The following is a 15,677-nucleotide window of genomic DNA, read 5'->3' as shown; positions in this document are numbered from 1 at the left end:
CATGGTGTCTGGATAACAGGAAAACGTGATCTGTATTCAAGAAAAATGAACTAAAAATGAGTGAATAGTTCTGAGAGATGACTCAGATGTTGAAATTAGTAGAGAATGATTATAAAGTAGCTATTTTAATATACTCAAGAATGTAAAGGAAAATATGCTTATAATGAATGAAAAGATAGATGTGTTGGGGCCCAGAAAGATATATCCTCAAGTCCCCAAGTGAAGGCCTCAGAAGCAGCTTCAAAAGCAAACTTGTCCTCTGTCCTTTTTCTGTCCTCTTGTCTCTCAGCTTCATTCTCCCCTGAGGCAAGCTATAGAAACTAGAATCCCTCTTCCCTAATGCGGGTCATAGAGATAGTCTAATCTTTCCCCCTGCCTTTCTGTCTTGGAGCTGGCCATAAAGAAATTCTCTGTCCTACCCTGTCTAATTGTAGGTCACAAGACACTCATTCCAGAAAGGGTCCTCTGCCAAATACCTTGGAGGAATGAATGCTACACAGAAAGGCCAAGAAGAATCTGAACAAACACGCCTTGCTGGGTTTCCCCATTCAGTATATTAGCAGTAGATCATACTTTTCTTGTCCAAGCACATCTCTGCATGGCTGTACCTGCTTCATAGAACCTAAGCATAAATATGGGCAATTTTCCCTATGTCTTTGGGTCTTCATTCTGAAGGCTCCCATGTCACATAAAACTATGATATAATAAAATTTGTTATGCCTTTTCTTCATATTAATCTTTGTTTATCAGGTGATTTTTCAGAGAACCTTCAGGGAGTTGAAAGGGATGTCTTCCCTTGACCCCTACGATGTTAATAGAGAATTACAAAATTTATTTTAAAAACATAGGCATTTTAGACAAGAAAAATATAACATCTGAAATAAAATTCACTATATGGCCCTTACAGCAGATTAGAGGTGACAGAAGAGCCAGTGAACTTGAAAATAGATCAATAGAAATAAACCAGTAAAATAGATTAGTGGCTTTCAGACATTTTTGATGGTTACCCAGAGTACAAAATAAATTTTTCATCATTGATTTTGCACACGCACACACACACACAAATTTTTCATCATTGATTTTACACACACACACACACACACACACACACACACACACACACACACACACACACCCTCTGAAGTAGTATTAATCACGGGCAATCACCCCCCCCCACACACACACACCCTCTGAAGTAGTATTGCCCGTGATTAACTCTGATACTGTTGTTGGTCACAAATGGCTATATATTTCACCACCCAAATTGCTATATATTTCACCACCCACAGATGGATTGGGAACTGCAGTTTCAAAAACGCTAAAGTAAACTTTAAAGACTGAAACTATATTCATCGTATTAAGGTGGAAAAGTGGGATCCCATGGTAGTAGCTGATCTGCCTCCTTGGTTTCGTGGAAGGCAAGTCAGTGCTAAGGATTGAGTCCTCCATCCACACAAATGAGTGTCCTGTACCCAACCCAGTTTAGCAGACAGTTCTATTCTAATCCTGACCACCTTGTAGAGGAGGCTGGTCTGATGTAGATGAAGTACAACCCAGCCAAGCACTCTTAAAAAGTTATGAGTTCTTTGCCTGAGTGTTTGGAGATGGTAATTAGCTTCATGCTCTCTGAACCAGCTCAGCAATATCTCAACTTCTCTTTCTGCTAAGGGAGAAGCCAGTGGCTCTTAGGAAATTTACTTCCACAGTGCCACACCTTCACCCCATGCTTGAATTTCATAGTACTATGGAAGGAAGGTGGGAAAAAATGTTTGCCCCTATTGCTGTATGAGAGAAGAAAAGTGACTGTCTTAATTAGACTCAATAAATCAGTGTACCAGATTTTATATACACCATATATCTTAAGAAAAAAGATTGAAGAAATATCTGGCAGGATGATAGTTTTTAAACATTTTAAGCTGAGAATTTCTTGGGTTTTTTTCCTAAATAAAAGTATGCATAAGCCCAGTGTACAAAACCAGATAACACTGAGAGTCCTTTTAAAGTTCCATTTGACAATACTCTCTTTATTTGAAAACCTCTGGAGTAGGGAATTAGTCTGGTGATGGCTATTTGTGATGACTATTCAAATATGCAAAGGGCTAGCCTTTGGAAGAATAGGATATTGTCCCTGCCTTCAGGTGCTCCCCGATACGTATACATGTCCTTTTTCAGCCCCTGAAGGCAAAATTGAGATAAATGCGTGGAATTTCAGAAAACCGTATTTTTGCTTCAGTATATAAAAGGAAGAATGTTTAACAGAGCAATTCAGCTGTATGGTAGGTTGCCCTAGAAAGTAGTTACTTCCCAATCATTGCAAATTCCCAAGCAGAGGTTAAATGGCCATCTTTTAGGATTGTTAGTAAAAGGTGGTCTACATTAGCTAGGTATGGACTCTTTCAAGTTCTTTTCTACTTGAGGGTTATGTGATCCAGAGCAACTCTTCCCCCAGTTATGAGCTCTTTGCAAAACATTCAGTATCTAGCCACCCACTCAGCAGATATTCTTTCTGCCAGGTATTAGGCTTGGGTCCAACAATACAAATACAGTCATGTGCTGCATAATGATGTTCTGGTCAATGACTGACTTCATATACGAAGGTGGCTATATCATATAGCCTAGGTGTGCAGTAAGTACACTCTAGGTTTGTGTGAGTACACTCTCTGATATTCACATGACCAAATCGCCTGACGACTCATTTCTCAGAACATACCCCTGCTGTTAAGAGATGCATGGCTGCACAAATAATATATATATATATGAAATTTAAAAAGTATTGTTCTTTGACACCACACAGCTTCATTCTGATAGAGCCACAGATGCAAAGTAATGTTGTCTTATAAAACCAAACATTAATGAGTAATCACTCTTGGATAGTAAATATCCACTAGCATGGCAGCACGTAATTTAATCAGTCTTTACAGTTCCCATGGATTATAGAAAAACTCGGATTTGATTAATTCACATTCATTTTTTCATTTCCTAAGGTAATATATTTGTGAAGTATGTAGAAATGCTGACAGATCTTAGGGTTCTTCCTATTGTATTACACTCTTAAGAGGCAGCATGTAATAGTAGTTAACATGTGCAGTGGTCACAGCTTGTATATTCCTTCACTGTGTCTGTAGAGCCTCTAGTTAAGTGCTAAGCTTTATGCTTGGCAGTCGGAAGACAGACATCAGTAAGATCGGTTCTTGGCCTCAGTAAGCTCACAGAGGCGAGGAAAGAATTGATAGATTTTGATAAGTGTGGAAGTAATAATCATCAACCAGTTGGGCTGTTAACCAGTCCCACGAGCCTTATGTTTAAGTCTCGTCACTTAACCAGGCTTGTTACCATCACCTTTTAGAGGGTTGGGTCTCATGTCCTTAAGGACCTGTTCTCAGACATGATACACAATTGGACGCCACAGATGGCTAAGGTGGAGAGTCATATAGAGCCAAACAGTTGATGAGCTAATTTTCTGCAAATGCTAGCTCTCTCTTGCAGCTGATCTGAGGTTGGGACAGAGGCTAGACAAGCACAGCCTAACAGGATACCCTCTTCTAAGAGTTGTCCCTGGATTTGTTTCATTACAGCAATGTTGTGGAGAAGTGTGTCACTCATGCCTCACGTACGGAGCGCGCTGTGCTCATTGATGAGGTATGCACCATGAACGATGGTCCCCACAGTGCCTTATACACCATGATGAAGGACCAGTACGCCAACTATGTGGTCCAGAAGATGATCGATGTGGCAGAGCCAGGCCAGCGGAAGATTGTCATGCATAAGGTAGGCCAGGTTGGGCAGGATCTCAATTGGAGAGAGAGTGTGCAAGGCCTTGAGTTCATTTCTAAATCCCACAGGAGGAGAATGTCTTGCTTTTTGAGGAGTTTGTCATGAATATGCCCCATGCTGTGCTCCTTTTCTCTTTTGTGTGGACTCACCATTATCCACCCTCCCGATAACCCACTGGCGTGTGAGTCTTAAGGTCAGTTTTTGTGAGATATTACCCTCCCTAATTACTAGGGAGGGGATCAGCTGATCAGTCAGGTAAATCAGTCTGCTTGCCTTATTTCCTCTTCTCTCTCTTCCTTCTCGTTCATTCATTCCACCAACATTTATTGAACAAGTTCCTGCCCTTGCAGTGCATTGCCTGGCACATTGGCCTGAAGCCCACTCTGGCCACATACCGGTGGCACAGAGGTGACTTAGACCTGATCCCTGCCCACAGAGCACAGTCGAGTGGGGAAGAGCAATGGTGAGCACATGGGTGGGGGGGCCTTCACCCTGCTCACAGTCTCTGAGGGGCAGCTTTGCAGGAGAAAACAAGGCTAAAGAAGAGCTAGACAGGGAAAAGGGACAGAAATCTGAACAGTTAGGTGCTGTGAGTGGGGAGCTGACACAGAGATCACCTGAAGAGGTTCATGGCTTGAGGATAGTCACGGAGTGGATCCAGCCAGTACTGCACAGCCCATAGGGCCCAGGAAGCAAAACAAACCCGCAGGCAGAGTATGCTGCAGCTGTGCTTGTGCTAGGCAGGGCCACGAGCCTCAGGGTGCTTCTAATCTGAACCTTCAGCCTTTGGGCTCTGAGCTCACCCATCCCTTCTTGAGAGGTTGGCCATTGTCTGGCAATGATGACCCACTTGCCCTCACTGAGAACAAAGTTCGGTAATGAGAGTCTTCGTTATGGACTCAAGTTCTGAGCCAGACAAGACATCTACCGCCTCCAATTCAAACCAAACCACCACACTAGAGTTGTTGATGGCAGTTGAAGGCTAGGGGAGTCCAAAGTCCTTACAGTTGTGAATTTCATAGATAGGTGTGTAAAGATGCCAGTGAAGGCAGAGGGAGTGTTGGAGACACACAGCAAGTTTGGAGTTCATTTATTGATTGCTGAGTACTAGAGATGTAGCATTGATAAGAAAGTTGTTTGTAAATAATTGCAAGCAGGTGTTTTCTTCCAATATTCAGATCATTATCATTATCAAGTAGGGCAGAACTGTGGTGACAAAATCAAATTTACATTTTAAATAATTGTCCTGGCTGATGAGTGGACATTGTAACTTGGAGGTGGGGAGACAGTGGGAAGACTAGCTGGGAGGCTGTTGAAATACTGAAGCCAACAGATTGGTGATGGTTTTGGGATTGAAGAGAAGTGGACAGAGTTGGGAGCTAGAATTAGTAAGGTTTAGCAGCTGGTTGACTGAGGGAGTTGAGAGTGGTCAGAGTTCCAAGAATTCCTCTTAGTTTTTCAGCTCTTTCGACACTAGGTGGTATACTTTTTAGCAAAAGGGAACATTGGGAGAGGTGTAGGTAGACTTCCTCTCACCTCTCATTAAATTAAGTAAAAAAAAGTGGAATTCAACAATATTTTTTGTGTGCGTGTGCGTGTGCGTGTGGCTTGTTAGTAGTCCCCCCCACTTTGGTGGAGAAGAATGTAAAGGTGAAGTGGCTGCAGGGATGGAGTAAAACAATTTAATTTCACATTGTAGGAGAGCTACCAAAAGCAAGTGACCCTGAACCCCAAGTTCTAACGACAAAAACATTAGCCATGTGCATAGACCTACTGCAATTTCCACATAGGCTCTTAGGTGGGAATATAATATCTGATGTGGGTGGTGTCCTGTGTGGGATGCATAAGTGGTTTCTAGATCTATTTGACCCTTCTATGTTTTGAGGACACACCTATAAACATACAAGAATTGTTGCCTTTCTGAAGCGTTCAGTCTAGAGGGCATCCATCTACCCTGGTGCATTCGTACAGGGTGTGTGGGTATGCAGGTGTGAGTTTGGATGGGGAAACAGCTTAATAAACCATGGTCCTCTACTGTCTGTGTGGAAAGACTGATAGTTAAGGAAATGATTGCAAACATGGCTGAGGTATATAGAATGCTCCATCAGCACAGAAGAAAAGAGGTGCTTCAAGAGAGGAAACACCTCTCCAGTGGTCTGGGGAGGGGAAGGGAGGATGGAGAATACTTGTCGAGATGAGGCAGGGCTTAGATTGGAGAGGGTGAGATGAGACTGGTGGGGCAGACAGGCCATGAGAGCACAGCGGGGAGAAAAATGCTTCCTGATGGAGCCAGACAGTTTGGGCTCAAATACCTGTGCTATCCCTTATGAGCCTTTTGACCTTGGCCTAGTGACTTAACGACTTTGTGCCTTCATGTTTTCATCAGTGAAATGGGATAATCACACCTGGCACAAAATGTTCATCATTTTTATTGTCATTGTTAGCTTTCTGTGATCCACTGTGAACTGGAAAGACAGGGTCAGGTGGTGAGCTCAAGATTCATGGCATCCAGAAATGAACCCCCACTGTTCAGGAGAGCCTGGGTGCCATGCATGGGGCCAGAGAGACCTGAGCATGTGCTTGCAGGGAAGTGCTGTGCAGTTGGCGGGTGGTGGGTGATGCGATTTGTCAGTTAGGATGCAGTTTCTCCATGTGTGGCCCTGGGAGTGGCCTGTGACTACCTAGCCTCCAGAGCCCTCACATTCTCTGTCAAAGCTAAGTATAGGAGCTACTCTCCTCATCTGATGGGCTGCTAAAGCACTAGAATTCAGGAAACTAGGCTGAACCAGTGGAAGATATCGCTGTGGGTGTGCATGTGCACAGTTCAGTGTCCGGGAGCCTGCCCAAATCTCTTCTCAGGCCAGTGTAACGCGAACTGTCCTTTCTCTCCAGATCCGGCCCCACATCGCAACTCTTCGCAAGTACACCTATGGCAAGCACATTCTGGCCAAGCTGGAGAAATACTACATGAAGAATGGTGTTGACTTAGGGCCCATCTGTGGCCCCCCTAATGGTATTATCTGAGGCAGTGCCACCTGTGTCCCCCATTCCCACTGACCTCAGTGGCCCACTGGCACATCCAACCAGCAACCAGAAATGTTCTAGTATAGAGTCCGAAATGGGCAATGGTTGCTCCAGGATTTCTTCCTCCTCCAAAAAAGGAATCAAATCCACAAGTGGAAAAAGCCTTTGTAAATTTAATTTTATTACATAACATGTACTAATTATTTTTTTTAATTGACTAATTGCCCTGCTGTTTTACTGGTGTATAGGATACTTGTACATAGGTAACCAATGTACATGGGAGGCCACATATTTTGTTCAATGTTGTATCTATATTCCACGTGTGGAAACTTTCAGGGTGGTTTAACAAAAAAAGTTTAAAAAAAAAAATGAAAAAAAGGTTTTTAACTCATTTGCCTCACCGGCAAGTTTTGCAGATAGCTCTTCCCCACATCCTCATTTTAGTAAAAAACAAAAACAAATAAAAAAACCTGAGAAGTTCGAATTTTAGTTAAAAGACCCTAAACTGGCATTTAACATTGTTTATAAAAAAAAAATAAAAAATATATATATATAAAATGAAAAACATTTCAGAGTTGCTAAAGCTTCAGTTTATGACATTAAGTTTATGAAACTTCTAAAAATTGCTTTTTTTGGAGACTATATTATGCTGAAGAAGATAGTGCAGTCTGTTTTGTGAGGAGATGCGAGCACCCAGAATGTCTTTCAAGGCCAGGTGGGTGTGATTGTTTACTGCCGACTGGATTTTTTTCTGTTAAACATTGAAAGGCAAAATCTGATTATCTAGCATGAGAAAAAAAAATCCAACTCTGCTTTTGGTCTTGCTTCTATAAATATATAGTGTATACTTGGTGTAGACTTTGCATATATACAAATTTGTAGTATTTTCATTTTGATGTCTAATCTGTATCTATAATGTACCCTAGTAGTCGAACATACTTTTGATTGTACAATTGTACATTTGTATACCTGTAATGTAAATGTGGAGAAGTTTGAATCAACATAAACACGTTTTTTGGTAAGAAAAGAGAATTAGCCAGCCCTGTGCATTCAGTGTATATTCTCACCTTTTATGGTCGTAGCATATAGTGTTGTATATTGTAAATTGTAATTTCAACCAGAAGTAAATTTTTTTCTTTTGAAGGAATAAATGTTCTTTATACAGCCTAGTTAATGTTTAAAAAGAAAACAAATAGATTGGCTTTATTTGTCATCTAGTCAGACAGTATAGCGAGATCCTTTCTAAATGTTATTCAACACGATTCAGTTCACACTAGTGTTTTTTTAATCCTAAAAAGTAATGTTTTGCTTATTTTGTGACAGTCAAAAGGACGTGCAGAAGTTCAGCCCTGCCCTAGCTTTCCTTACAATCAGAGCCCCCCTCACCTTGTAAAGTGTGAATTGCCCTTTTTGTACAGAAGATGAACTGTATTTTGCATTTTGTCTACTTGTAAGTGAATGTAACATACTGTCAATTTTCCTTGTTTGAATATAGAATTGTAACACTACACGGTGTACATTTCCAGAGCCTGTGTATATTTCCAATGAACTTTTTTGCAAGCACACTTGTAACCATATGTGTATAATTAACAAACCTGTGTATGCTTATGCCTGGGCAACTATTTTTTGTAACTCTTGTGTAGATTGTCTCTAAACAATGTGTGATCTTTATTTTGAAAAATACAGAACTTTGGAATCTGGGTTTATGCTTTATTTTTTATGCGCCCCCCCCCGCTGTAGTACCCAGGACAGCCCTTTTTTTGTGCCTCTTTCTCTCTGCTTGTTTTGGGGGTTTTGTTATTGGGAGGCGGGGGGGGGGGATTGGAATAGGGCAGGGGTGTCAATCTGAAGGCTCTTGAGCCCAATTTGACCCAAAGATACTGGGTTCAGCTTGCCCAGTGCTTTCAAAATCAGGGTATTCCACATAAAACCTAGATTTCCAATTAATATTGAAAAATCAAAATATTTGCCACTTTGGGCCCCTGGGTCTGCACACCAGTGCTCTAAAGGCCTGTGCCCTGCGGTTTGACCCATTCTCTCTACTCCACCAGAGTCCTTCCAATGTGCATTCCTCACATGGTTTATATAATGACCCTTTACCTGGTCACTGTGCTTTAAAGTTTACAAAGCAGTTTGTATTTGTGATTCCTTTGGTCCTCGCGAAAGCCTTAGGGAGTAAGGCAGGGGAGATGTTTTAGCCCATCATATGTACAAGTTGGAGACCTGAGCTGTACAGTGAGTTAGTAACCAAGTGAGGATTTTATCTGAGGTTTCCTGACTCCCACTTCAGTGCTCTGTCCATGCCATCTTGTTCTTGCCGTATCCTGTCAGCCCCAGGAATGGCTGTCTTCTTTTTTTGAGGCTCAGAATGGGGTTGCAGAAGGGTGAGACTGGGAGAGTGAAGCATCTTTCTAAGGGAGGAAACCTGTGACTTTATGTAATTACCAGCTCTAGCCACATGAGGGTGCTGCTTCCTAAAGCAAGAATTATGGAGGCCAAAGGGCTCAAGGGTCTAAGGTCAGGACTGGGATGGCTCTCCTGACTTGAGGGGCTCAGGAGTGGAATTAGGAGTCCCACCCAGAGACCAGAGGTCTCGCATCTGCCCTGAAACTAAGCTTTCCTCCTTCACTCCCCTCCCTCTAGCATCCCCAGTGCATAGGGCTAGGCCCTCACTCTGGCTTGGTGTGGGAGGGTATGGTCAGCTATCTGGCTCACAGGCCCTGGCTTTGCTTCAACTCACTGTGTGATCGCTGGCAAATCACTGACTCCTCTGGGCCTCGCTTTCTCCAACTGTCACCCGAAGTGGTAGCTCAGGCCTGCTACTCTCACAAGGCTGTTATGAGGTCAGATGGGTGGGGCTGAGGAGAGCAGCATGATTCCTCTGTGAATGCAACCCAAGGCCTGATGCGTCTTTCTGGGGCCATGTCCCTGGCTTATGCAGCAAGCTTTCAAACAACCCCAACGTCCAAGTTGTTTTATGACTGATAGCTTCAAATCCCAGTTTCACCTGGCCCTATGTGACCTTTGCAAGTCATCTGCTCTTATTTCTCCTGTTCCTCATCTGTAGAATGGGGATAGTAATAACTCTACTTCACAGGGTACATTGGAAGCCCTTGGCACAGGGCTGGACACACAGTAAGCCATGAACAGGAGTCGCCCTTAACATTATTAGTATTAGTATTGCCTCCAATTTTTCCCTGAGATACTGGAGCCCTTGGAATTTTTACTAGGGTGAAACTGGGTGTTAGGTTGAACTGGGTGTTTGACAGGAACTGAATAGGGTTCAATTGGAGGGTTCAGGTAAGTAAAAGTTTAGGAGGACAAGGTATCATGGGTTCATCAGAGTCTAAGGAGTCTGCGACTCCTCTGTCTGGAATTCAAGCTAATCTTATGTTCAGAAGCTACGGACCCAGACCCATGCCTTTCTAGAGAGTGGGTGCACTACAGGAAGATCACTTAGAGTTACAATGGCCTTTTCCATTGGAGTATTTCAACACCAACTTCCTTAATTTAAAAACTGGATCCCCAACTGAGTCAAGAGTATCTGCAGCAACTAAATTCAAATTTTGGTCTTAAAACACACAACTCCAAGCTGTTACAAAAGCAGCTGCCTAAGACTAATGGGGAAAGAGATTGGATGTCTCCTCTACCACTCACCTAAAATTTAGTCCACAGTCTCAATAAGATTGACTCCTAATAACAGGTGACTATGCCCCCAAACTCCTTTTTGAAGAAAACATCCTATCTCAGTTTAGACATCCCTCAGAGATGTTTAAAAGTTAGGCTTTGGAGAAACAACTCATCAGAAGGGAAAAGAAAGAAACTCAGAAATAAACTAGGAAATGAAAAATCTTAAAAACATTTTCCATGAATATAAATAAAAGACTTTGGCCATCTGAACAGGTAACTTTAACTGTCAAGAACACAATTTGGATCCAGTTAGCAAGTTTTATATTACGTGCCTGACGTATGGCTAAAATTTCAGAACAGAAGCCATGAATTTCTGTTTGCATCTCTCTGTATGTTTATGTATATCTATATAAGGGTACTTCAAAAAGTTAATGGAAAGATTACTATTATCTTTTTTTTTTTTTTTTGGCAGCTGGCCAGTAAGGGAATCTGAACCCTTGAATTTGGTGTTATAATACCACGCGTGAACTGAGCTAACCAGTTAGCCCTATATTGTTTTAATTCTACTTTTCTATGATCTTCTGAAGAATGCTCGTATATGTGTATGTTATTTACATGTAATATTTTTCTACCTCTGAATGGTATGATTAGAAATAATATTAAAAGAGCTCTATTTAATTGGCCTAGAAAAAAAATAAGTGCTTACATAAATTATTTTCTCAGAAAAGAAGCTAGCCCAAATGCTTTTCAAGTCTACATGAGTTCAATAATCTTAAATAAGTAAGAATATTGGTGATTTAGTAAGAGTAAATGTTCTACCTAGCTTCACTAGTCAAGTAAACTCATCTCTATTATAAAATCTATCAACAAAAATCTGAGATTACAAATCATCTTTGTTTAATGTTATACAATCATACAACATTGTTTAATGTTATGTCTGCCTGAAAAGTTTCTAAAATCTTTTTGAAAACTTGAAACCTTAAAATTATACTAAATTAAATTAAGTGATAGAAATCCATTAAATATCTAGATCATGTCCAAATAAGATAAACTACTGAAACATTAATTCCTGAACATAAACTTAAGCTTATGTATTTTGGGCATCTTATTAAAGAGGACCTAGAAAGAAGGCCCACTGGTAAGCATGTCCTGTGCTATGAGGAACCATGCTAATTAAAAACTATGAAATTACATACTTCCTAATTTTTACTAAAGATTAAGGTTACTAAGGGCTAAGAATTTTAATTAATATATGTAATATAAATTACTAGAAGTAATAAGGATGAAAGGAAACAACTATATAAAAAACGTACAAAGAAAGTAGAATGTGTTTTTAATAAAGAAAATTATACAAGATATGTGTTTTCATTTAGGAAAAGAGTAATTTTTCTTAAAGCAAGATGACTGATTGTTCCAGAATAAAAAAGAAAAAGACTAAAACAAAAATGGAGCAAATGTAAAAAGTTGTAGAAAGTCTTTGAGAGAGGAATTTTATGTGTGACCAAACCACTAAGATTAGATAGATTTTATTTATATTAAAAAAAAAAAAAAGCTCAGTAACATACGGATGCAAAGTTAGAATTGGTTTTCTGTCTGTTAAAAGGACAAAGTTTTCTTGGAGTACTGATCTGCTTTTGATTATTAAAGTTTTTCTCTTTACCTTTTAAGTAATTGGCCTAGAAAACAAGATTTTGTGTTTTATCAAGATAATTTCTTATGCTTCATGTTGTCTCTTACCAGGATTTTGGTTAAGAAAAGTGAGTCTTTTCAATATTAAAAAAGCAGAGCTTTTAAAAAACGATTGTGTAACTTTCTGTATTTGCCTTTAAAATCTTTTATGACTCTGGTATTGTTTCACAGTGACCTATGATCCTATTTAATAAAGTGTTTTAAACTTTTTGATGTTTTGACAGCTTCCCGAAATCAAATTTTAAATTAAGTCTTTTTGACCTCAAATTAACTTCGGGAGTTTCCACAGCATCCCTGGAATATCTCAAAAAATTTTATTTTCTCTCTTTATTAAAAGAGGGATGTTAAGCTAATTAGACTTATTTGAAATGGTAAACTGTATGGGAGGCATCGAAGTGATACTGAACCTTCTTTAAGTTATATTTCCTATTGATATGAGTGTTCCAGAAATTGTATGAAATTCCTGGGAATCTGATATATAATGTTATTACTAATAAATATAATTATTATCTTAAAATGCTGTATGCCAGAAAAACAACCAGATTTCCTTCCTGAAAGATTTTGAAAGCAGCTATGATACAAAATTGCAAGGTATTTATAAAAAGAGACTCTAAGTAGTACAGGTTTTTGATAACTTTAAGATCGTATTATTGAACGGGATAAAAATTTCCAAAACTCTAATGGAAGACTAATGGATTCATGAAACCGCTAACCCAACATCAAGCAAAATAGAAATTAATTATATGGGACTGAATTAATTGATGAAAATAATTATAATTTTATGAGTTTTTGTTTGGAACATTGCTGGTACTTTAATGTCTTGTTTCCTGGATTTAAGGAGCCTTTTGCCCTCTTTTAAGCTGTCTATAACTTACACCAATTTGATAAAATATACCTTTGTAAAAGCAAAAATGGAACATTAATCTTTTCGTCCCTACCTGATCACTCCAGAACTTGGAAACTCTTATTAAATATTCTTATTTGCAATATGCATATTTGCATTGGTTCAATTAGAATCTGTTCTCCTTGTAAAAGAATTTAATTGGGCCCATCCTGGGCTTGCCTTCTTAGACTAGAGAGATTTTTAAAGATTCAATTTGAGATTTCTCATTACAAGATAGTTTTAAAAAACCAAGGTTGACTGATACAAAGTCAGTAAAGTCCCTTGGGTGTTACCAAAGCACTAACTAAAATATGTTTTAAAATATACATAGAAATTGTTATTCTTGTTACACTTATAAAAATAATCAGGTCCAGTTTAATGAAACAACTTATTTTGCGAAAAAAAAGAAAAAAGAAAAAAGAAAAAGATAAAAACTATGATTATTTTTCGTAAAAATGGGAGTGACTTTATAAAACATTGCATTTCAATTAAAAATTATAGTAGACCAATTGTCAAATTCAAGTCCTGTTCATTTTCTTTGAGGCTTTGTTATCTACCTGTAAATTAAATTAAATCCTAAGATTTTCTAGTTTCACTAAAAACTAAAATTGCCCTTAACCCAAGCCCTGTAAGGTGGAGCTAGGTGACTTTAAGCTCCAGAAAAATCACTACAATAGACCATGTACAGATAGCCTTCATGCTTGCTGCTACATGGGTCACTCAGGGAGTTCACCAGAACACCACCTGATGACACACCAGAGACATTCAACTGCCATCTTCATTCTACCCCCCAAAGTTACTTCAAACTTAAATCTAGAAATCTCACCTAGCTGCCCCCTGGACTCAACAACTACAATCATAATTGTTCCAAATAGTAACTTTTGACTTTCTTTTGTTTTCATAGAACAATACCTTGAATTCCCTTCAAGCAATGCAATCTGAAATGAACAATTTAGCCTCAATATTGCTCCGAAATAGAAGTTCTTGATACCTTAACAGCTTCATAAAGAGAAGTTGGTACTCTTATTGATGAAAAATGTTGTTTCTATGTTAATAAATTATAAATCATTGCCAAAATTTAAAGGTTCTTGAAAAGCAAATATAAATCTTTTATCAGATGGGTGCCGCTTCCTTCATGGGCTTTAGTTGGTTAAATCTTGGCTCCTGGGAATCTGCTCCGGGGAATTTTTCAGCCCTTCGCTCTTATTCCCCTTCCAGTCATTGTACTCACCTCCCCAGTGCACTGTATCCCTCAGGGGTATTAAATGCTTTCCAGCAGCCACTCGCACATCAAGCGATTGCAATCAGGCTTAGACAACTTGGAGAGTTCAGCAACCTGACTGCTCAAGCCTACGGTGACCGTGCAATCTTGGATAACGGTGGCTACATGACCTTACATCCCAATGCAACTGTTGATGATAGTAACATCTCCATGACTCTTTGTTCCAGGGAATACATCGATAGTGGTAACCAAGAGTAACTACCACTACCCTGTTTGGTTACACTCTCAGCTTGTTTTGTGAAAGTGAGTTAAAATGCAGACCAGGCCTGAAGAATCCCTGAGCAGACAAAACCAGTTGGGCCTCATAAGTGACCTCAGGCTTGCTCGATGTGCGAACATAGACAAAACTTAACTGGAGCTATTTCTTGTAAATACTTATATTAAAGGAAAACAAAACTTAAGCTCAACCAATCAGAAGTAGCCAACAAACTTATAATTATGTAACTAGGGACTTTCCAGTGGGACAGGCCACATGAGGCAACTGTATAATTACAACCAATCAAATAATCCCTTTATTTTGCTTCCACATTTACCCCATAAATATTTTCCTCTGATGATTTGTCATCAGAACATTAAACCTTTTTCAGTTTGGTGTTTTCCAATTTATGAATTGCTTCCTACTCAAACTCTTTAAAATTTTATTGTGCCTCAGATTTTTCTTTGACACTCCAAACCACATGCCCCCATCTAAGTTGCTCTCAAATTCCTGGCCCAGAGACACTGCATGAGATAATAAATGTTTATTGCTGCTCAAAGCCCCTGTGTTTTGAGGTAGTTTGTTATGCAGCAATAAATAATATACAACACAAAAACTGGGGTAGCCCAGGACTGTCCCAGGCAATGGGAAGGCCCATTCCTCACATCGAACTTGACCTGTGAGGCACACCCTGCCCTTCAGCCTGTGAGGGCCTTGGAGAGCCTGTCTCTGGCCCCCCTCTCCCCAGCTGCCCAGCACCAGGACTCCAAGACACTTCCTGCTGCGCCTCAGAGCCCAGTGTGGAAACATGTCCTTGGGCAGGGCTGTACACAGTGACTTCCAGGGGACCACATCCTCAGCTTCTGACTCTTGGTTCAAGTGGGGGGTCCTCCAGCCCTCCCACCTCAGGCCTGGGATGTGCCAGGCAGAGAGTGACTTAAAAATAGTGGCCAGCTGAGTTGTGACTGTCCTGTGCTGGGTGCCCTTGGCATTACCTTGTTCTTCTCCCTCAGACCCTGTGGCCCGCCACTGACTCTAACTTGCATGGGAGGAAACTGGACCCAGGTCACTGGCCAGGAAGTAGCAGACCCAGGATTTGACTCCAGAGTGCCCCAGACCTCTCCTCAGCGCCAGTGCCGCCCTTCCCCTCTGCCATGCCTAGTGGCAGGGCTGCCCGCAGGGTGCTGGAAATTAAGCTG

The 15,677-nt window shown here is 40.3% G+C and overlaps 1 protein-coding gene and 1 non-coding gene across 12 annotated transcripts in view; both read left to right on the top strand.

Moving 5' to 3' along the window:
• The window catches only part of PUM1 (pumilio RNA binding family member 1), a 121,653-nt gene extending 113,154 nt beyond the window's left edge, over nt 1–8,499 (top strand). For all 11 annotated transcript variants that reach the window (XM_063103890.1, XM_063103889.1, XM_063103888.1 and 8 more), the window contains 2 exons: nt 3,576–3,768; nt 6,667–8,499. In XM_063103890.1, coding sequence (XP_062959960.1) covers nt 3,576–3,768; nt 6,667–6,798 — 325 coding nt within the window. In that variant the 3' untranslated portion in view covers nt 6,799–8,499. The remainder of the gene's footprint in view (nt 1–3,575; nt 3,769–6,666) is intronic.
• Nucleotides 4,606–4,690, top strand: LOC134385365 (small nucleolar RNA SNORD103/SNORD85). The gene has a single exon (XR_010024345.1). It is a non-coding gene; the product is annotated as a small nucleolar RNA SNORD103/SNORD85 (small nucleolar RNA).
• Nucleotides 8,500–15,677: the final 7,178 nt, after the last annotated feature.

Source organism: Cynocephalus volans, chromosome 8 (genome assembly GCF_027409185.1).
Source record: "Cynocephalus volans isolate mCynVol1 chromosome 8, mCynVol1.pri, whole genome shotgun sequence".
Classification (NCBI taxonomy): Eukaryota; Metazoa; Chordata; class Mammalia; order Dermoptera; family Cynocephalidae; genus Cynocephalus; species Cynocephalus volans.
Note: the sequence above shows the minus strand (reverse complement) of the source record. Positions and strands in the feature narration are given on the sequence as shown.